This window comes from Podarcis tiliguerta (assembly GCF_965153285.1).
Source record: "Podarcis tiliguerta genome assembly, chromosome: 13".
Lineage (NCBI taxonomy): Eukaryota > Metazoa > Chordata > Lepidosauria > Squamata > Lacertidae > Podarcis > Podarcis tiliguerta.
The window spans coordinates 49,502,717-49,524,271 of record NC_139546.1 but is presented as its reverse complement, the minus strand read 5'-3'; the positions used below and the strand labels follow the sequence as shown (position 1 = coordinate 49,524,271).

General features: G+C 52.9%; 1 protein-coding gene across 9 annotated transcripts in view; it reads left to right on the top strand.

The window, feature by feature from the left end:
- KDM6B (lysine demethylase 6B) overlaps positions 1 to 21,555 on the top strand; it is a 100,227-nt gene that overhangs the window by 37,162 nt on the left and 41,510 nt on the right. For 7 of the 9 annotated variants that reach the window (XM_083410020.1, XM_083410019.1, XM_083410015.1 and 4 more), the window contains 5 exons: positions 12,909 to 13,040; positions 14,390 to 14,529; positions 16,406 to 16,529; positions 19,498 to 19,596; positions 21,000 to 21,234. In XM_083410020.1, the coding sequence (XP_083266146.1) occupies positions 16,411 to 16,529; positions 19,498 to 19,596; positions 21,000 to 21,234 (453 nt within the window). In that variant the 5' untranslated portion in view covers positions 12,909 to 13,040; positions 14,390 to 14,529; positions 16,406 to 16,410. Of the gene's footprint in view, positions 1 to 7,765; positions 7,905 to 12,908; positions 13,041 to 14,389; positions 14,530 to 16,405; positions 16,530 to 19,497; positions 19,597 to 20,999; positions 21,235 to 21,555 lie in introns of those variants that run through there. The other 2 variants (XM_083410018.1, XM_083410021.1) reach the window with 2 other exon arrangements.

Here is a 21,555-nt window from a genome sequence, read left to right as displayed (position 1 = left end):
CCTCAGAAACTGCCTTCAACAACGCTAGTGGGTTTTAAAGAAGCTTTGTGAAAAAATAAGGAATATTGCAAAAATGCAAATAAGACTATTAAGATATTTTTTTTTAAAAAAAAGGCGATACTAAATTTGAGGAATGCGTAGACAAAATTTTAAATACGGATGATTGTCAGAGAAGTTGAGGGAAGTCCTAAAACTGAAAATATGTTAATTGGGAATTTGTATGATTGGAGATATTTGTGCAAAACTTAATAAGAATTTATTTAAAAAAAACAAAAACAGAAACTGCCTTCAAGCTGGCATGGAAAAGCTTGCGGCTTCCTCCCGATGACACAACACGGGAACTAGTGGGGTCTTGCTGCTTGCCCATGGACTTTCTTGTTTCTCTTTTTAAAATTGCCTCCTGGTTGCTCTGGAAGCAGTCCGCTATCAAAAAGAAATAGGATGGCGTACCGTGAGGGAAAAGGCTGCGCGCTCATGCCTCCCCTAGCCTGAGTCAGCCCACTGAGGCTTGTGGGCCTGCATGGGGTGGCTGAGACGAGGCAGGGGCCAGAGCCCTGTTTCCCCACAACGTGGCAGGCCTCTGGCGGTGGCAGAACAGCCGTTGTGCACTTGCAGGGCGCATGGGCCCGCCTGTGGAGGTGTGTGCGCAGGGAGCCGGGAGCTGCCCTTTTGTGACGCCACAACTTTCCCTTCCTTTGTGTCTTGTTTTGTTCTGCTTTCCCCTCTCTGGTCTCTGCGCACTCATGTCCTCCGTGTGCGGCCGCAGGTCTTGCCGTTGCGCCTCTACTCCTCTGGCGCGTGGGATCGAACAGCCCGCCCTCAGACGAAGGGGAGCTCTGCGTGCGCGCGCATTGCAGGGAAATACATAGCTAGATACACGGTGTGTCTACGTCTAAGCGTTTACACATTTGCAAAGTTTCATGCGCCGCCCATGTCTGTTATGCGCTCCTGGCCGGTATGACTGTGTTGGGGTTTGCTCTTTGTGTGTGTGTTTTCCCTGTTAGGCATTTCTTGGTTTCCTCAGAACGGAAGGCCGGCAGTTCGGGGCTGGGCGAGGGGGAGACCGCCTCCTCGTCTGGGATTCCCAGGCGGGGCAACGATGTGGGGAACTGAGCGGAGGAGGGAGCTGTGGGGCGGGGGGGAGTTGACGATGATGTCACCCCAGCCCTTTAAAGCAGGACAAGTTTCCCGGGGGTGGAGGGAACGAGGGGGGGGCTGAGTCACTTGTGGCCGGAATTCACCCCCCGCATGTGCTCTGCTGACTTGGCAGGGACCCCGAACCCTACACGGCGTGTGTGTGTGTGTGTGTGTAAGGGGGGGAGGGCAGGACACGCCGGCAGGCAAGGGGAGGAAGCACAGAAGTTAACACACACACGCACGATTCCCTTGGCTGTGTGCTGTGTGTGAGGCAGTCAGTGCTCCTTTGTGTACCCCTGGGGGACAGCAACGCCATGCCTCTCTCGGGCCACGAGGTAAGCCCAGGCCGTGGGTGTGGGCGTGGGTGTGTGTGGGTCTCTCTCTGTGCGTCTGCCTCCTTTGTGTGTGTTTGTGAAGGGAAGGGAAGGATTCTGCGAGTGGCAGAGAGAGAGAGTTTCCGTGCCGGTTTTTCTCCTGGCACATGTCGCGCGCTCAACGCTCGCCGGCTCAATCTCAAACAACTCCCTGAGCTGGGATTCCTTCACATCGAGGGTGTGTGTGTGTGTGTGTGTTTGGGTCCTACATGACCCTTTGGGTCCCTTCCAACTCAAGGTGTGTGTTTATTTGCCGTGGGCATTGCTGATGCAGCATTCTCAAGCGAAATTGTATGTTGTGTGTGTGTGTGTGTGTGTATTTGGGGCAGGGGGAGTTGATTCCCATAGGGTGTGTGGCTCTGGTGGCGCTTGCCCCCACTGTGCCAACGGCGACGTGCCCCTGGGCTTCTTCTGGGCGGGGGGACGGGGACGCAAAGGGGTCACTCTATAAAGTTTTAGTCTCTCGCTCGGCAAGGCTTGCAAGACTTTCGGGACGAGTTGACTCACTTCTGCCCCAGTGTTGTAATCTTGTGCAAGGACCCTGTTTGTGCTCAAACTCTTGTGTTTTGTTTGTGTGCAATCTCCCTCCTGCCCCGCCAAGCTTCAAGGCCACTTTTGTAAAAAAAACCTTGCGCCCCCCCCCCTTCTTAGCGCCTGTCTGCCTGGGTCCTTCTCTCTGCGCATTTCGTGAAACAATACGAATATGGGGCAATGTTTGTATATGTGCGTGCAAATTCAGATACGTCCGTACGTCTGGACGTTTCTGTGTCTAAAACAGCCTTCCCAGAACTGCTACCCTCAGCCCTGAAGGGTTGTTGTTGTTTTACTATTTATTTATTTCATAAAACTTATATATTGCTTGTTCGTGGAAGAAAACCCTCAAAGCGGTTTACGGCGAAGATGACACTGCGAAATTATCTCTAAGTCGTTTACAGCCATAATTTAAAATGTACAGAAACAGTGCAATAGAATAGACTAGAGCAAATTCAAACCCCCACAAACTTTATGAAAAATCTAGGCGGACTTGGTCAGAGTGGATGCGGCACTCATTTCATAACTCATTTATACAATAAGTAATATGTTATTATCATTATCGCTATTACTACTGTTATTATTAAACGAGAAGGTTTTCAGCAGCCTCAGAAAAGAGTACAGTGGATTCGCCGGCCTGATAATCAATCAGCAGGCAGTTCCGAAGAGTCACACTAGATGACTAAGTCCTTACAGATGTGATGCAGTTATTCAGTGGTGCCTGAAAAATGCCGGTGGGGCTGATGAGAACTACAGCCCAGAAAACCTAAAGTTGGGGGAAGCCGATGTGTCTCTTTAGAAGGTGTTACACACCTGAATCTTTTCATCTGTGTGTGTCCTTTGTGTTGGTGTGTATCTGTGTGTTCCTTAGGGGCATTTGATGCGCGTACACCCCCACCCACCCCCCACAATAACAATGCCCCTCCCAAAATGGGCAAGGCCCCCTTTGATTTCTGGGTGTTTCCTTCTCTCTCTCTTTTGAGGCAGGTAGATGCAAATCTGGAAAGGTGGGTTATTGGGAACCCAGGTCGGAATCTTGAGAAATCTGTCTGGGATTCCCCAGCTGCGTAACCCAAGGGAATAAAGGGGGGGATTCCCAGCCCTGTTGTGATCTGTTAACCCCTGAAATGCCGAGGGGTTTTCCTCGGGCGCAAGTTAGCTGAACGCCCTGCTGGGGAAGGCTTAGCGGTGTGCCGTGGTCTGCCCTCCCCGCCCGCCCCTCAGACCTAAAAGCAGAAAAGTCATGCGAAACAGAAAAATACGCCTCCGCTTCTTGTGAATGATCTATTTGTGCGATTGGCCCTCGTGGGCGAAGGAGGAGGAGGAGGAGTCATGACAGAACACCACACGCCCACTCCATTGGACAACTCAGACGCACCGCGTGGCTCCCTCGCGCATGGGCCCTGCGCACCCCTGGGCGCTGCTTGCGATGTGTCTATTTTCCCTAGTGAGTTGGCTAGTGCGCTGCTGTGGCGGCATCTTGAGCGTGGCAGTTGTGAGGGGACCTGCTTACGTCAGTCCGCCCCTGGCTGTGTGGTCCTCCGACCATGCGCCCGCGGTGCGTTGGCTGATACGAAGAGCGCGCGTTGTTTGGCTTGCTGGCGCTGGGTTCAAGGAAGTCGTGGGCTCCTGCCGTCACGCCGTCAGCCCACCGTGCTGACGCACGCGGGGGTGTTGCTTCACCGCGCACTGTTGCGCGGGGGTGTGTCTGTCGCACTGCCCTGTGTGGGGGTGTGTGTTTTCCGGATTGCTGTGTGTGGGAAGAACTGGGCCGCTTCGTGTATCTCGCTCTCTGTGTGTGAGCGTGTGTGTTTTATCCTGACTTGCATTTATAGATCGATGTGTGTGGATGCCTTGCGTTTTGAGGGGTGTGTGTGTGTCACTGCAAGGGGTGTGTTTTGTGCCTCCCTCGTGGTGTGCGCGCATTAAGGATATGAACCGAATTAACTCTCGCCCTCCTCTCCTCCCAATTCTCTCAGTGGTTTCCAGGACATAGGGGTTTGGGGAGAGAGAAATGGCAGCCTTTCTGGTGTTGACTCAGCGCTGACACAGCTGTTCTCAGCCTCCTGTGTGCGAATGTGTGGGAGACCTGTTCATTGTGCCTAATGAATCACACACACACACACAAGAGCCGCCGATCCCTTTCAAACGGGTTCCTAAACCCACATCCCAGAAAGCGGCCGGTTGCTCCAGGTTCTCCTGACCTAGGGGTCTTCCCACGCTTTGGTCTTTGAGTGCTCCCTCTCCACGCTCCCTGGGGGGAGGACTACTGCTCTGGCGTCTGCCAGAACCCGGAGGAAAGATCCTGTGCACCTCCCCCAGGACTGGGGTTGGGATGGGGGTCTCCTTGTTAGGACGCCGGTCGCTACCAGGACAGATGAAAGGAAGCCAGTCTTCATGGAGTGCACAGTTAGTGTGTGGAACTCCCTGCCACAGGCCACCGATTTAATAGGATTGCACAGATTCACAGAGGAGGAGAGAACCACCGATGGCTTATGTTCTAACGGAAACTGGGTGGAAGCCAAGGCAGATATAGGAGTATAGCATCTAAATCAAGGGAAGTAATAGTGCCACTGTATTCTGCTCTGGTCAGACCTCACCTGGAGTACTGTGTCCAGTTCTGGGCACCACAGTTCAAGAAGGACACTGACAAACTGGAACGTGTCCAGAGGAGGGCAACCAAAACGGTCAAAGGCCTGGAAACGATGCCTTATGAGGAACGGCTAAGGGAGCTGGGCATGTTTAGCCTGGAGAAGAGGAGGTTAAGGGGTGATATGATAGCCATGTTCAAATATATCAAAGGATGTCACATGGAGGAGGGAGAAAGGTTGTTTTCTGCTGCTCCAGAGAAGCGGACACTGGATCCAAACTACAAGAAAGAAGATTCCACCTAAACATTAGGAAGAACTTCCTGACAGTAAGAGCTGTTCGACAGTGGAATTTGCTGCCAAGGAGTGTGGTGGAGTCTCCTTCTTTGGAGGTCTTTAAGCAGAGGCTTGACAACCATATGCCAGGAGTGCTCTGATGGTGTTTCCTGCTTGGCAGGGGGTTGGACTCGATGGCCCTGGTGGTCTCTTCCAACTCTATGATTCTATGATTCTAAGAAGTGGTCTTGATGCAGACATACAAGTGCCTTTGGGTCCTCGTTGCCCTGAATCCGTGTTCGTTCCTTACATTTGTGACTTGCTCCCTACCCAAATGAGGCCTGTGTCTACGTATTTGCGGTGTTTTGCGTGCATTTGCACACCTTACAAGTGCGCGCTGCGTCTGTGCGTACGTCCCCACGTGTGTGTCTGTTTGGGTACATCTTTGGGGTGGGTGCAGGTGACACATTCTGTATCTCTGGGCTTCTTTATTGACCCGGACAGACACCCACGGTTGGCACCAGCCCAGAGCCCGGTTTGCCCTCCCGAGCCAACGCAGACCCTGCTGTAATGCCCTGCCATTTGCCTGTGTCTCCTTGTGAGGTGGGGGCCTTAAGCAGGAATGAATTAGGACTGCAAGGTTTCTTTTGCGGCCTGGCTCCACCTGGAGTGATGTTAGCTCAACTCCCTAGGTGAGCATCTTCTCTCTTGCCTACATTAGAGAGAGACAGAGCCTTTTCGGTGGTGGCTCCCGGATTGTGGAATTCCCGACCAAGAGACACTAGACTGGCTCCCTCTTGGTTATCATTCCTTTCTGACCGTTGCGCCACCTCCCACGCCCGCCTTTGTGTCCTTCACCCTCGTGGGCCCCCATTCACTCTCGCTTTCCGCTGGTCGCTCCTTCTCCTCATTCGCGCCTTGTGTCGGTGCCCTCCATGCTCAGGCACACTTACCCGTGATGCGCACAGTCTCCCGTGACTCGCTGCTTCCTCTGCGGTTGGGGCGACTTGCCATCGTCTCTGCTTCCCTTTTCTTGTAAATTTGTCCCGTAAGCAGCGAGCAATCTCTGTTTCGGAGAAAACTTAACGCGGAGGGGAAACTGAAAGGACCTTTCCCCAAAACAACACGGCTCGGGGGGGGGGGATGTTTCACCCCACCATTGATACTGGGGGAAATTTCTAAATCTGCTGGGCGAGCATTGATCCGCTTGATCTTCTGCCCCATGGCAGAGGGGGAACTTTTTCCATTTTGTGCCATGCCCTTTGGGGCCAATCTGGCGGTGCCCTTTCTGCCCCACTGGGTTCCGGGCAGCCGCCCCCGGGACCCTTGTCCCCGCGCCTTCCTGGAGGCGTGGGAGTGTTGGAGATCCCCTGCGCATCATGTTCGGTGCGCCGTGCGGGGGCCGCTGACGCGCATGCCCAGCGAAGGAGGGTCACCTCCTCACCCAGAACTCTGTGCGTGTGGCGGGATGGGTGGGTGCTGAGCGCGAGAGAGGTTGTGGGAGTATGTCGGGCGACGGCGCAACGCTGCGATGTGGCAGAGCTAGGTGTGCGTGTGCAGGAGCAAAAGAGCGCAACCACACATGTGGGTGTGTGTCTTTGTGTGCCCTGCTTTTGTTATTTTAGATTTCTAGCATCAAATAGGTGCCTTTTGTGTCTGCTGGGTTTGGCCACGCCTTCTCCTTTGGGCTGTGTGTCGACAGCTGCGTGCACAGGAAATGGTTCGCTAGACCCGTGTGTGTGTGTGTGTGTGTGTGTGTGTGTGTTGGGGTGCATTTCCTGTCCCTCCCCCTACTTCCTCCCCTCACACGAGCTGCCTCACTTCCTCCCTGGGTGGACGGTCCCCAGTGACATCCCTGTCGATTTTTCCCATAATGCAACGCGGGCTTTTAGAGCGAGGAATGGTTTTGCGGGGGGCGGGAGGGGCGATATAATGCTTCTCTGAAGTTGCAGCTGCCTTGGCCTCCTCGCTGGGAGAAATCCTCAGCCTAGTAGCTGCCGTTAACACCCACACATGCGCAGGCCCTGGAGCGGCGAGGGGTGTGCGCGTTGGCACACTGGCCAGACTGGGTGGGAACTGGACGCTTCTGCTGTCCGAGGGAGGGAGGGAGGGTGTAGTAGCTGGAGGCTGGATGAGTCCCCAGACGGGACTTGCCCCCATCGCTTCCTCTTGGCTCGTTCACAGTTGCGTCACAGCTCAGCCCCGAAATCCCCACAGAAGCAGCGCGGAGTTTGTGAGGGCTGGCAGTAGCGGGACAGAGAGGAGCATGCTCGTTTGTGTGCAAACCAGCAGGGCGCATGGATGTCGCTGGGCGCGAGGAGATGTGGGGCAGTGTGTCACAGTGGTGTGAGCAAGAGACCGAGTGTGTGGCTGGCGTCACCGGCTGGTTCACACCAGAATGCAAGCACGCAGGCACACAAAGTTTTCGTACGGCCCGGGGGCATGGCGAGATCATGTGGAAAGCTCCCGGGTGTTTGGACACACATGGAGATTGCGTGTGTGCCAGCAGCAACATGGGCTGCACATGTTTGGAAACGGGCGTGTGTAGCCACACGTGTGGGGGGTCACGCGTGGGGGTTCTGAACACGCACAAACACATGTCATTTGGCCCTGGTGTGTGTGTGTGTGTGTGTGTGTGTGTACAGATTTGCGTGCCTGTTGAATCCTTCCTTGTTCGTTTTATTTTATTTAGGAATGCATGTTCCACATTCTCTGCTGTCTGAAAGAAAGAAAAAACATGTCTTAACAGCATTATGACACCACACACACACACAATGCCCCAAAATAATCTACGCAACTGAAAACACAAATAAACTAGAAGCAGCCCAACACGAGCTAACAGAACTGGAATTTGGAATTGTCAACAAAGAGTCCTCTGGGATTCCTTTGCTGTTGCAGCTACTTTTTCACTTTGGGGGTGGTCAGCGAGTCGAGATGGTGAAGACAAGGGTGCCCTGGCTGGCAAAGCAGCCCAGAACCTGGATCTCAGTATTGGAAGGTGTGTATGCCTGGCCTTACAGACTTGCGGTTCAACCTGAGGGGGGAGCAGAAAGGTTGGGGGCCGGGGTGCTGGTGTCCTGCGCCGGAGCTGAGCTCACGAGGGTGAGAAAATGCAGCGCCTATGTCTTTGCTGGTGATACGGATCTCGCACGAGTGTGAGCGTGCAAGGAGTGTGGAAGTAGTGCATCGGTGAACTCTCGAGGCAGTTAGCACAGATCCCCCAATTCGGAATGGCTCTGCAAAGTTGTGTGTGCAGGGCGAGCGAAGGGCTTTAAACCCCTGTGCCTTTTCGGCTGGGATCTCAACTTTCAGTCGGTGTGGTGTCTGTGCTCAGCCTCCACATCTGGAAGCAGAAATGCTTCCGAATTTCTCTATGTAGCGCATATAATCATATTTGTATACAGTAGGGCTGTAATATCATTTTCAAGTCCATATCATAATTTTCATAATTTTGACCTGGCGATACACTGCGAATCACGATGTGTGTGTGTGTGTGTGTGTGCTGTGCAAAAATCACAATGTGGGAAGAAACATGAAGCTAGCCAGTGGCTGCCGACATTGCTCCATCCTTATTTCAGACATCGCGATGTATCAGTACATCATAATGTTTAGCCGGTGATACATTGCAATGTTGAAAACCAGATATGGCCCAGCCCTAGTTATATAGGCGACAACCATTCTGCGCTGGGGTGACGTTCCTGACCCCATGACGGCGGAGAGCCTTTTCCCAGCCACTTCCAGGTCGCGGTGCTATGCGCATGCGCGGTTGTGCGTTAATTGGACGTGCGTAAATCGGCCGTTGGCTGTAGACGGCAGTACACCTAGGGCATAATTTCAGCATGGAGTGCATTTTGGGTGATTCAAACACACTTTGCAGGCGTTGTAACTTTCCCTGAGCTTACCTGTGTCGGAACAGCCTGTTTTTCGGGCGTATTATTAGTGTGCGTCCTCTCCACGTCCACGTCCTGTGTCCCCACAGGTTTTGTGCTGTGTCCCCAGCAGCCTCGTTGCCGTGATTTGCCTGTGTGTTCAGCTCAAGCGTCGGGCACCCTTGGCATGCCCCCTGCTCTGTCGCTGGTGTGCGGTTGGCGCATTCAGAACAGAGGCTCGACTTCCTCTCACGCCCTCTATGGCGGAGAGACCAATTCCCCCCTCGCCTCCTCTCTGCCCCCCTCGCCACATTTCACAAGGCAGGAGTATGCACAGGAGGTCTTACGACATTCGCCCCCCCCCGGCCTTACTTGCTCCAACGCAGCCGCCGCTGCCCCGTTCCGCCCTGAGCCAAACTTAGCTCTCGGCTCTTCCAGAAATAGCCGTGGTCTTTGGCTTCAGGGTTGCTATTTGGTCTGGACGTAAATTCACGCTCTCCCTATCCTGAGTTAAAGGTTGGGAGGAGGGTCCTGCTAATACCCCCCCCCCCCAGCTTGTGTGTGTGTGTGTGTGTTTGGGGGTTTCCTAAGTGCAGCCATATTTGGGGCAGTCAGACCCCCCCAGCTGCCTCTCCCACCATCCCTCCAGTAGCCGTGGGTGGACTCACGAGACACTGTCTGGCTCACGCCCACGGTAGGCTGACCACACCGGTGCTTCTGGCGGAGGGTGGGGGCGGCGGCTGGTGTGTTTGGCCCAGGCTTATGGCAGGACGTAGACCCAGACATGCTTGGAGGGGGGGGGGGTTGAGGCGAAAAGACTGTGCGAGCCGTGAGTCACCGGCGGTGACTAGCGAGCCCCTTCTTCTTTCCTTTTCCTTGCCGTCGTCGTGGGGCAGCGTGGGAAAAAAGTTGCCTCCGGTTTGTTTCCGCTAAACCCCAGGCCTGCAAACTGCCCCCCCCCCACTTGCAGTGGTTAAGGCAGGTTATTTTGGGATGGGAGGCGGGAGGTGTAGCGGGGAGAGAAGGAATAAATCCCAGCAATGCCTCACAAGCCTTATCCATAAGGCTGGATGATCCCTGGACCTTGTTCCAGCTGCCAGCCTCGCCCACCAGCACAGGGAAGCAGTAGTCGAATTATAGAATCGTAGAAATGGAAGGGACCCGGAAGGTCATCCAGCTCAACCCCTACCGCCCCGCAATGCAGGAATGGGCATGCGCAGAGTGCTTTTTCCCTTTACACTCAGTCACCAGGACTCGCACCCAGCAATAGGGCTTTTCAGGACAGTGACGTGGGCACAACCCGCTAAGAAAACGATCACAGAGTCTCTGCGCACACTGAGCCAGAAAATATCACTGACAGATCTTTTGTCTGCAACCCAGATTTCCTGGTGTGTGTGTGTGTGTTGTTAAAAGTTAGAGGCCTGACAAAGATACCTGCTCACAGGTTGGAGCAGAAATTTTGTTGGAGGAGAAATTGGACACACACACCCCGGCCTTAATCTCTCATCTACCAAGCAGAAGCAAAATTTGAGGGGTTTTTTAAAAAACTTGGGGGGTGGTGTGAATTTCAGGTTTTTTTTAATTTTAACCGCTCACCCTGCCAGTGCTTCTTAGCTGCACTAGGAAGGGAGAAATGAAATGGCAAAATATTATTTTCACACACATTTTAAAAGGTTAAGGGAGAGTTACCGAAGCATACGACAACCTTGCAATGTAGGCCAGTGTAATTATCTCCATTTTGCGGGCTGCTGCTCAGGGCAGACATTCGCACGTTTGTGTGTGTTGCAGAGGACCATGAATTGCAGCCTTTTCCAGCTTCCTTGCCACATTTCCTCATGGGGAGGGAGGCTGGGGGCAGGGAATGCCACAGGTAGGCGGAGCCATGGGCAGGAGTGGTTGGGGCAATGGGTTTGGCTTTTACCTTTGCAAAGTGCGCTGCGTTGTGGATACGCACAAAGATCGGAGGTTTCTGCAAACACACGCACACCTGTCTCTGCCCAGACAAACAAGAGGCGATATCTGCTGGAAGCGGCCCAGAATGGCTTGGGCGGCCTGGTCAGATGCGTGGGGTACAAAAAACAAATCTTTGTTATTGTTGGGGCTGATGGGAGTTGTAGTCCAAACCAAGGTAGGTGCCACGTTGTGGAAAGCTGATCTGACCGGCAGTGGCTCTTGGGGGTTTTCAACCGTGAAACCTTGGCCGGTCCCTGCTTAGAATTGGTAGAGATATGAACCTGCTGTGCCCCAGTACGTGCAGATCGCCCGAAATCATTTCGATAGTCATGTTGAAAACCAGGACGCATAACCTCTGCATGCAGATCATGTCTTGCAACAAGAAGACCACCCCTCTCATTCCTGCAGTTTGAAACGACAAGGGAAACAGTAATTATTAGTTACCGTATTTTTCGCCCTATAGGACGCACTTTTTCCCCTCCAAAAATGAAGGGGAACTGTGTGTGCGTCCCATGGGGCGAATGCAGGCTTCAGGACGCTCTGCGCAACGCGCGGGAGACCGGCTCCGAGGGTTGCACAGAGCTGCCTGCAGTCCCTGGCTCAGCGCAGCTCTGCGCGGCCATCGGGAGCGGGGCGGGACTTCGCACCCGGCTCCCGATGGCCGCACAGAGCTGCCTGCAGTCCCGGGCTCAGCGCACTTCTCCCCATCGCCAGCCCCACAAGCTCGGGGGACAGCGGGGAGGCGGAGCACGCCTTCCCGCTGTTCCCAGACCTGGTTCTTCCAGCCCCGCACCTGGGGGGGAAATAAAATATTGTTTCTTTATTTCCCCCCCAAAAAACTAGGTGCGTCCTATGGGCCGGTGCGTCCTGTGGTGCGCAAAATACGGTATCTGTAGCAGTTGTGCGATTTAATAACACAACTAACAAGTCAGGATCAGCGCATATGTTTTGTGGCGCCTTAAAGGCCAACGCATTTGCTATGGTGCAGGTTTCTGCGTACTACAGACAGCTTCAACCTATGCAGGAAGTGTTGCCCTGAGGGCGTTGAGTGTACTTTTTTGAGGGGAGATGCTCAGTAGCCGGTGTTGGTTGTAGCAATTACGAGTGTCAGACTAGGAACTGGGAGAGCACTCAGGCACATGAAGTCCACTGGGGGATGACCTTGGACCAGTCACTAGCTCTCAGCCAAAAAACCCCAAAGGTAAAGGACCCCTGACAGTTAAGTCCAATCACAGACGACTCTAGGGTTGCGGCACTCATCTCGCTTTACAGGCTGAGGGAGCTGGTGTTTGTCTGCAGACAGTTTTTCCAGGTCATGTGGCTGGCATGACTAGACCGCTTCTGGTGCAATGAAACACCGTGACGGAAACCAGAGCGCACGGAAACGCTGTTTACCTTCCCACCGCAGCGGTACCTATTTATCTACTTGCACTGGTGTGCTTTTTGAATGCTAGGTTGGCAGGAGCTGGGACTGAGCAACGGGAGCTCATGCCGTCGCGGGGATTTGAACCGCCAACCTTCTGATCGGCAAGCCCAAGAGGCTCCGTGGTTTAGACCACAGCGCCAGCCGCGTCCTACCTCATAGGGTTGTTGTTGGGATTAAATGAGGAGAAGGTGAATTGCATTTGCCGCGCTGGGCTCCTTGGAAGAGGAGGAGGAAGGATATGAATGCAGCAAATAATTAATAGTGAAGTCAGGGGGAAATAAAAGGCAGAGGAGCACAGTGATAATGACGTACTTGACAACAAGGGTTGTCAGGCGCAATGTTATGCCAATAATAATAATAATAATAATAATAATGTCGTCTCTTAAGGTCCTGCTGGTTTACTTCTTTTAGCTGCTTTTGCTAAAAAGCAATACCAGGCTATTAGGTATTACAATTAGGAATTATAAGTAATTACAGCAACAGGAGACAAAATACATGGCAGATTTAGATAATGGTAAAAAGGCAATGCAGGTCAAGGGTCTGGTAGTTTCCAGTAGAGGAGATCCCACATGCAGCACGTCTCAGGTGGGGGGCAAAGGTCTTCCTGACCCCAGCCGCTCCCCACAAGCTCTCGCTGCCCAGCAAAAGCGCCTCTTCTTTGCAGAACACAGACGCATTGTGCAGAGTTCGGAAGCAGCCTCCTCGAAAGACTAACCCAAGCCATTCTCTCTTTTTCTATCTCAACGATTTCCAGACCTCATTAGGAGACGGAGGTGAAAGATGATTGGCTGCCTCGCGGAAGACGTCGTGTGATTGGCCGTCTTCTAGGAGAGAAAGAGAGAGAAAGAGACAGAGAGAGCCACTCAGAGCTTCTCCAGCACAGTAGGTGTGCGCAGGGTGCGATTTCCATCTGAGGAGACAGAAGGGGCGGGTGTGGTAGGGCAAGGGTTAACCTTGGGGCTGGCAGGAGCAGAAGCCCCGCCTCCCTTCCCCACATGAAGGAATTCCATTGGAGGGAGGGCAAAGGAGGCCCTGTGTTGATTGGATGAGAGGAACACATGGCTCTGTTAACTCTTTCTTTCCTGCTGCTTAACTATATCCACAGAGATGGGTGGGGAAGGGAATGGGTTTCTGCTACTGAATTAATTGCATCCAGCCCACTAATAAGGCAGAACCGAGGAAACTGATATAAAACCACTGCAACATGTGTTTACTTATATAAAATTTTAGGAGTTCACATTCGTTTGAATGTTGTTTTGCATACACCTTTTGTTGCTTTCAGCAGTAAAAGAAACAGAAATACATTGTGTTTGCTATAAATAGCTTATAGACCTTTGTATAATTTGAATTCGTGATTTCCAATTAAGGCCATGTTCATATTAGTAAAGGTAAAGGTAACCCTGCCCATACAGGCCAGTCTTGACAGACTCTAGGGTTGTGCGCTCATCTCACTCTAGAGGCTGGGAGCCAGCGCTGTCCGCAGACACTTCCGGGTCACGTGGCCAGCGTGACAAGCTGCATCTGGCGAGCCAGCGCAGCACACAGAACGCCGTTTACCTTCCCGCTAGTAAGCGGTCCCTATTTATCTACTTGCACCCGGAGGTGCTTTCGAACTGCTAGGTTGGCAGGCGCTGGGACCGAACAGCGGGAGCGCACCCCGCCGCGGGGAATTGGAACCGCCGACCATGCGATCGGCAAGTCCTAGGCGCTGAGGTTTTACCCACAGCGCCACCCGGGTCCCTTATGTTCATATTGGTTTAATCTAAAACGGAGATCATGCACCCAAATGACTTAATGCCAAGATTTGGGGTGGACATTTAATTGGACATTTGAGCCACAAGCGTCAAGGCTTCCAACATTATTGTTTATGCTATCCCTGGCTGGGCTTAATCCAGATCATCTTTTTCCCAAGCCTGGTGCCCACCTGGTGCGTTTGACTACAACTCCCATTATCACCAGGCTGATGGTAGGTGTAGTCAAAGCGAGAGGCCGCCAGGTTGGCCAAGGCAGACCAGTGAGGAACCTGGGTGCCTTTCAGATGTTGTTGGACTACAACTCCCCTCAGCCACCACAGCCAGTGATCTGGGATGATGGGAGTTGTAGTCCAGGAATATCGGGAGGCCTCTGCATTTTGCTTGTCCTCCCTGGGAATCTAGACCCAAGGTGGGCAATTGAAGCAAACATATTTGTGAATTGCAGGTAATTTGTGTGCTCTCTTTTTTCTCTCCCCCTCAGCATTTTATGTGGCTGTGACTGGAGAAGGGGAATAAACCAGAAGATACTGCAGCAAGCCGCGACTGGGTGGGGGCACCCGTCGCTCAGATCCGGGGGGGTGGAGGGTGGGGTACCAAGGCGCATCCACCACAGCAGGAGAGGTAATAATAATAATAATAATAATAATAATAATAATAATAATAACAACAATAACTTGAGGAAATGAATAATGTGCTCATTTGTTGTTGTTGGGGTGGAATAGCAAAGTGGGGGGCCATGAACTTAGTTGGGACCGTGGCTGCAAGATATCTATTTACCGTATTTTTCGCTCTATAAGACGCACCAGAGCACAAGACACACCTAGTTTTTGGAGGAGGAAAACAAGAAAAGAAATATTCTGAATCTCAGAAGCCAGAACAGCAAGAGGGATCGCTGCGCAGTGAAAGCAGCAATCCCTCTTGCTGTTCTGGCTTCTGGGATAGCTGTGCAGCCTGCATTCGCTCCATAAGACACACACACATTTCCCCTTACTTTTTAGGAGGGAAAATGTGAGTCTTATAGAGCAAAAAATACGGTACGTATTTCTATGTTTATTTCAAAGAATCTGCACCCCTTCTTTCCATTTTTTTTTAAATTTAAGCCCCCAAATGGCTTAACCAAATTTATAAATTCCGAAACGCACGTTTGGGCAATTGTCGCAAAAGTGAAATCTTGCAGCGGCAGCAACTAATTATCTGGGCGTATGAATATGAAAAGAAAGTTCTAAATGAAGTTGGGGGGGGCACACATAGGAGGCTGCTTATTGCTTGGGGTGGGGCAGTCATTTGAAAGGGAAGTTGCTAGACAGGTAAGGAGGGCTGGGAGAAAATGTCTTGCCAGAAACCCTGGATAACTGCTGCTGTCAGCCAGTGCTACCAGTACTGAGCTAGATACCGTATTTTTCGCTCTATAGGACGCACTGAACCATAGGACGCACCGGACCATAGGAGAATTTTTTTTCTTGTTCTCCCCCTCTAAAACAAGCTGCGTTCAAGGTGCGTTCACCCGAAGCCTCCGGAGTCCAGCGGGAGTTCCCGCTGGGCTCCGGAGGCTTTGGGTTCCTTTCGACCTGCTCTTTGGGGCTGGCAGGGGAAGCTCTGCTTTCCCCCACTGCCAGCCCCAAAGACCAGGTCGGGGAGCAGCGGGAAGGCATCACTCTGCCTCCCCGCTGCCCCCCGAGCTTGTGGGGCTGGGGGGGGGGGAGCGCTGCAGCCTTCCCCCCACCTTCGTACAGCCTTCATAACCTCCGCAGGGCAGTGGGGTGAAGGCACCCCGCTGCCCTGCGGAGGCTTTGCGCAGCCGTCCGCAAGCTAGAACAGCGAGACGGAGCGCTGCGCAGTGCTCCGTCTCCCTGTTCTGGCTTTGGGCTTAGCCGCGCAGCCTGCGTTCACTCTATAGGACGCAAACACATTTCCCCTTAATTTTTGGAGGGGGGAAAGTGTGTCCTATAGAGCAAAAAATACGGTAGATGCCAGTGGTCTGATCTGACAGAAGCTAGCATCCCATGGATCCAAACTACAAGAAAGAAGATTCCACCTAAACATTAGGAAGAACTTCCTGACAGTAAGAGCTGTTTGACAGTGGAATTTGCTGCCAAGGAGTGTGGTGGAGTCTCCTTCTTTGGAGGTCTTGAAGCAGAGGCTTGACAACCATATGTCAGGAGTGCTCTGATGGTGTTTCCTGCTTGGCAGGGGGTTGGACTTGATGGCCCTGGTGGTCTCTTCCAACTCTCTATGATTCTATGATTCTATGTTCCTATGAGGAGCAGCTGGCAGGATGGACAAGAGCGGGCCTTGGACAGGGAGAACAGGATTGTGTTTTTTTGGGGTGGGGGTGGGGCTGAGATTGTGGGAGGAGCCAGCGGCTGGAAGGGGTGGGCCTTAGGAGGAGAAGGCTGATGGGTTGGCCAGAGGGGAGGAGGAGGGGGAATTGGCCTCCACGAAGGTGGGAAGGAGCTCCCTGCTTGGCGCCTAAACCCCACTTCTCCCTCCATCACAGGCTGGATGCATCGCACAGTGGAGCAGTTGGGGGGCCGTGCTGGACGGGACCCCCTTTCTCTCGGCAACCTGGGCTGCAACGCCTGGAGCTCCTGCCATTCCCGACCATGGCTCCAGGGCGGCAGGTGAGTGGCTTACAGCCAGGGAGCTGGGAACTCCTGGGAGTCGTAGTCCCCGGGGCAGATGGGAGTTGTAGTCCAGGAAGCACCAGGAAGCTCTCCAGCTTGGCAAAGGCTGTTTCACACCTGCTTTGCGTGTACATATGTGTGTGTGTATGTATGTTGTTGTCGTTTAATGGTGTCCGACTCTTCGTGACCCCCTGGACCAGAGCACGCCAGGCCCTCCTGCCTTCCACTGCCTCCCGCAGTCTGGTCAAACTCATGCTGGTAGCTTCGAGAACACTGTCCCACCATCTCGTCCTCTGTCGTCCCCTTCTCCTTGTGCCCTCCATCTTTCCCAACATCAGGGTCTTTTCCAGGGAGTCTTCTCTTCTCATAAGGTGGCCAAAGTCTTGGAGCCTCAGCTTCAGGATCTGTCCTTCCAGTGAGCACTCAGGGCTGATTTCCTTCAGAATGGAGAGGTTTGATCTTCTTGCAGTCCATGGGACTCTCAAGAGTCTCCTCCAGCACCAGAATTCAAAAGCATCCATTCTTCGGCCATCAGCCTTCTTGATGGTCCAGCTCTCACTTCCATACATCACTACTGGGAAAACCATAGCTTTTACTATACGGACCTTTGTTGGCAAGTGATGTCTCTACTTTTTAAGATGCTGTCTAGGTTTGCCATTGCCTTTCTCCAAAGGAGCAGGCGTCTTTTAATTTCTTGGCTGCTGTCACCATCTGCAGTGATCATGGAATCCAAGAAAATAAAATCTCTCACTGCCTCCATTTCTTCCCCTTCTATTTGCCAGGAGGTGATGGGACCAGTGGCCATGATACTCGTTTTTGTTGTTGTTGAGCTTCAGACCATATTTTGCGCTCTCCTGTGTGTGTGTGTGTGTGTGTGTGTGTGTGTGTACATACATACACACACACATACATACACAAATATATATATAATTCATGTGTACACACCTGCAAAGCAAACACACCCACAGCTGTGCAAAGAATCGTGGGCGATGAATAGCATTCGCCTAACCCAAGCTCCCTCCATAAAACCGCACCCGTTGGAGTTTAGACGTAGCGCTGAATGCTCTGAGAGAGGTTTTGCCTCTCCGTCTCTCCTCCACCCCCCTCACTTCAGCCCCCTCTGTTTTGGCTGCCACAGCTTCCACTGCAAAGCAGGAAGGAAAGGGGCCCCACGTCTGACTTCCCTCCCACCCCCCATCTTTCAAATACCGTATTTTTCGCTCTATAGGACACACTTTTTCCCCTTCAAAAATGAAGGGGAAATGTGTGTGCGTCCTATGGAGCGAAGACGCCATAGCCCCGCGACCCTCTCCCGGCTGGAGAGGTGACGCGCGGCTATGGCAAGAGCCTCTCCACTGCGCCTTTCCGCTGCTCCCTGACCTGCTCTTTGGGGCTGGTGGTGGGCTTCCCCCCGCCAGCCCCAAAGAGCAGGTCGAAAGGAACCTGAAGCCTGGAGAGCGAGAGGGGTCAGTGCACACCGACCCCTCTCGCTCTCCAGGCTTCCAAGGTAGCCACCTGAACGCACCTTAAACGGCACCTTGTTTTAGAGGGGGAAAACAAGAGGGGGGAAATTCTCCCCTCTCTGCGCAGCGCCTCCTGCCGCTTCGCTGAAGGGGCACTGAGCAGAGAGGGGGAGAATTTTTTTTTTCTTGTTCTCCCCCCTCTAAAACAAAGTGCGTCCTATTGTCCGGTGCGTCCTATGGTGCGAAAAATACGGTAGTTTAGATGCCCCACCTGCCCTCTGGAACTCCCTGCCTGTTGACACCAGGGAGACCCCTTCCCTGTGCTACCCAGTGTGGTGTAGTGGTTAAGAGCGGTAGTCTCGTAATCTGGGGAACCGGGTTCGATTCCCCGCTCCTCCACCTGCAGCTGCTGGGTGACCTTGGGCCAGTCACACTTCTCTGAAGTCTCTCAGCCCCACTCACCTCACAGAGTGTTTGTTGTGGGGGAGGAAGGGAAAGGAGAACGTTAGCCGCTTTGAGACTCCTGAAGGGGAGTGATAAAGCGGGATATCAAATCCAAACTCCTCCTCCTCCTCCTCCTCTTCTTCTTCTCTTTGTGGCATCTGCTGAAAATACGTCCCAGGTGTTTGGGAGGCAGACACGAATTTGAATCTGCTTTTTAGTTGATAGCTTTTTTCCTTTTTTGAATGCTCCTTAACTTTTTTTACTGGTCGTTTTATCGATCTGTTCTCTTCGTGAACTGCTTTACAACCAGATGGTTTGGAAATTTCATCAAATAAGTAAATAATGACACTCAAGGAGATTTCAGCTCCCAGGCCTTTCCTTGGAGCTGCGATTCAGCCCCAGGGTGCATTCAGTGAACTACGAATCAGGGAGCCTATAAGCATGTGCAGAGTGCAGTCCCCCCCCCTCTCCACTCCTGCTCCGAAGAGTAGCTGCAGCTGGCCTTGAGCACTGACAAGCCTGGCTTGTGTCGTGGCTGACCTCTCTTTTACACACCTAGAAAGGTGCTTTATACAAAACCAGGACATTGCTCCATGTAGCTTAGGAAAGCCTACACTGGCTGGCAGCAACGGCACTTCAGCGTTTTAGAAAGGGGACATGGCCAGCCCTCCCTGGGTTGGAACTGAACCCGGACCCTTCTGCATGGAACGCAGCTGTTTTCCCGCTCAGCCACTACACCAGCCCTTGTCTCCTTACTTGATTTAGCTTTGATTCTGGCATTGCGGGAGTAGAACTAATGACCAATTTGTCTTGCTTGTTTCCCATACTCTGTGCATTAGTATAGAGACAAATGAGACGAATGGAGGTTTTTCAGCAGAGGTTGGATGCCCAACTGTCATGGATACTTTATCACTACTACTACTAGTAGTATACCCCCCTATACCCATAGATCTCAGGGCTGTTCACAACATAAGTTGAGATGCCTGGGGTAGGACTAGATGACTCTTGGGGTCCCTTCCAACATTCTGACATTTCTCTCCCCTTCTGCCTCCGCCCAGGTGCTCTGCCAGTGTCGGCCAGCCTCAGCTGCCCCCGCACCTGCCGCCCAACCATGGCTCTAACATGGGGCAACACAACAAGGGCTACTTCCCACCGGGGTAAGTGCTCCCAGAGGGCATTTTGCCAACATCAGCAGCTACGGGAGGGATTGTGGTGGCACACCCTTCGAGCTCCCAACCCCCAACTCTGTACATTGTGGTGGGGGGGGGGAGAGGTTGAACGGGGGGGGGGGTCCAAACCCTGAACACCGTACTTTCTGGACACAGGGCCTCAGGCTACCCCAAAGTCATTTCCCCAAGCTTTCCCCCTCTTCCTCGAGAGTCTTGGTTGCTGGCGCTTTGCTGCTGTGAACTTCACTCCCATTGCATAGCACCAAGAAGTCAGTTTTCCCAGAATCCCCCTCTGTAAACCCCGCCCCCCAGGACTGGGGTCCCCAGCCTGCTGGTATCTAGATGTTTCAGAGCACAGTCTTACCTTGGTTCTCAAGCACCTTGGTACTCAGACGTTTTGGCTCCCATACTCCGAGAACCCGGAAGTAAGTGTTCTGGTTTTCAGACATTTTTCGGAAGCCGAACGTCCGACGTGGCTTCTGATTGGCTGCAGGAAGCTCCTGCAGCCAATCGGAAGCCTCACCTTGGTTCTTGAACGGTTTCGGGAGTTGAACAGACTCCTGGAACGGATTAAGTTCGGCAACCAAGGTTCCACTGTACTGTTTAGGGAAGTTTTTAATGTTGGATGTTTTATGGTGTTTTTAATATTCTGTTGGGAGCTGCCCAGAGTGGCTGGGGAAATCCAGCCAGATGGGCGGGGTATAAATAAATTATTGTTGTTATTATTATTATTATTATTATCATTATCATTATCATTATCATTATTACCACCACCAACCCTCTGCTGGCTGGGGCTGATGGGAGCTGGAGTCCAAAGGATCTGGATGGCCCCAGGCTAGGAAAGACCTTACCAGGGGCCCCAGCGTCATAGCTGTCAACCGTCCCTTATTTGGCGGGAAAGTCCCTTATCCCAGCGCCGTGTCCCGCTGCTGTCCCTTATTGATGATGTCCCTTAAATTTCCTGGGTTTCAAAGGAAGCAGCTCCTCTCCCTCCCTCCCTGCCGGCCAGGGAGGAGGGAGGCTCCAGCTGTGTTGCTTGGCTGCGTTGCTCACCCAATAAGGAGTCTGAGAACCACTGGGGGGGTGGAGCTTGCATGCCTTGTGCCGATCAAATCGGCCGCCTTGCCTGGGGACTCGCCTTTGCTCAGCGCTTCCCAGCGGAGAGGTGACGGTGGTTTTCCTTGCTGCATCCCCTTTGCCGGGTTGTTGCACTGTGGGAACCATCGCTTGAGGCCTCGTTTGGCAGCTGGTTGACTAAAACCCCTTGTTTTGGCTGCTGATTCCTTATTTTCGAGGCTGCTGGTCCCTTATTTTCAAATCTGTTAGTTGACAGCTATGCCCAGCGTTCCTTACTGCCTCTCCCCATCGCTGACGCCTCTCCCCTTCCCCAGGAACCTGGCCCCGCGGCCCCTGCACGGGAAACTGGAGGCCATCCACGGCTGCGTCCAGGCCCTGCTTCGGGATCCAGGGCAGCCTCAGCTCTGGGAGCAGCTGGGCGAGATCTACGAGTCAGAGCAGGATTGCGAGGAGGCCGTGCGCTGCTACCAGAATGCCACCCGGTACCCGCGAGACTATGATTACGGGAGCTACGGAGAGATGCACGCCCGGATCGGACGACTGCAGCAGGTAGGGGAATAAATATAATATTCAATTTCAGCCCCCATCGGCCTTCTTGCGGGGAGGAATGACAGGGCTGAGGCAGCCCAATTAATTTTGTATTTAATTTGCACACCACCTTTCTACGTTGTGGCACGCAAGGCAGTTTGCAAGCCGTTGAAGCGACAAAATATCTTCTCCTTCTTTGGCGATCCCTCGTAGCCTTGTCTCCCATGAACACGGTCTTAACAGTGAGTCCGTAAGTGACTGTGGAGGCCAATACTGGATCCACATGCCCTTCCACAGTGGGGACATTGGTTTCCAGGCAGGAGTTGATCATGGTGTGGATTT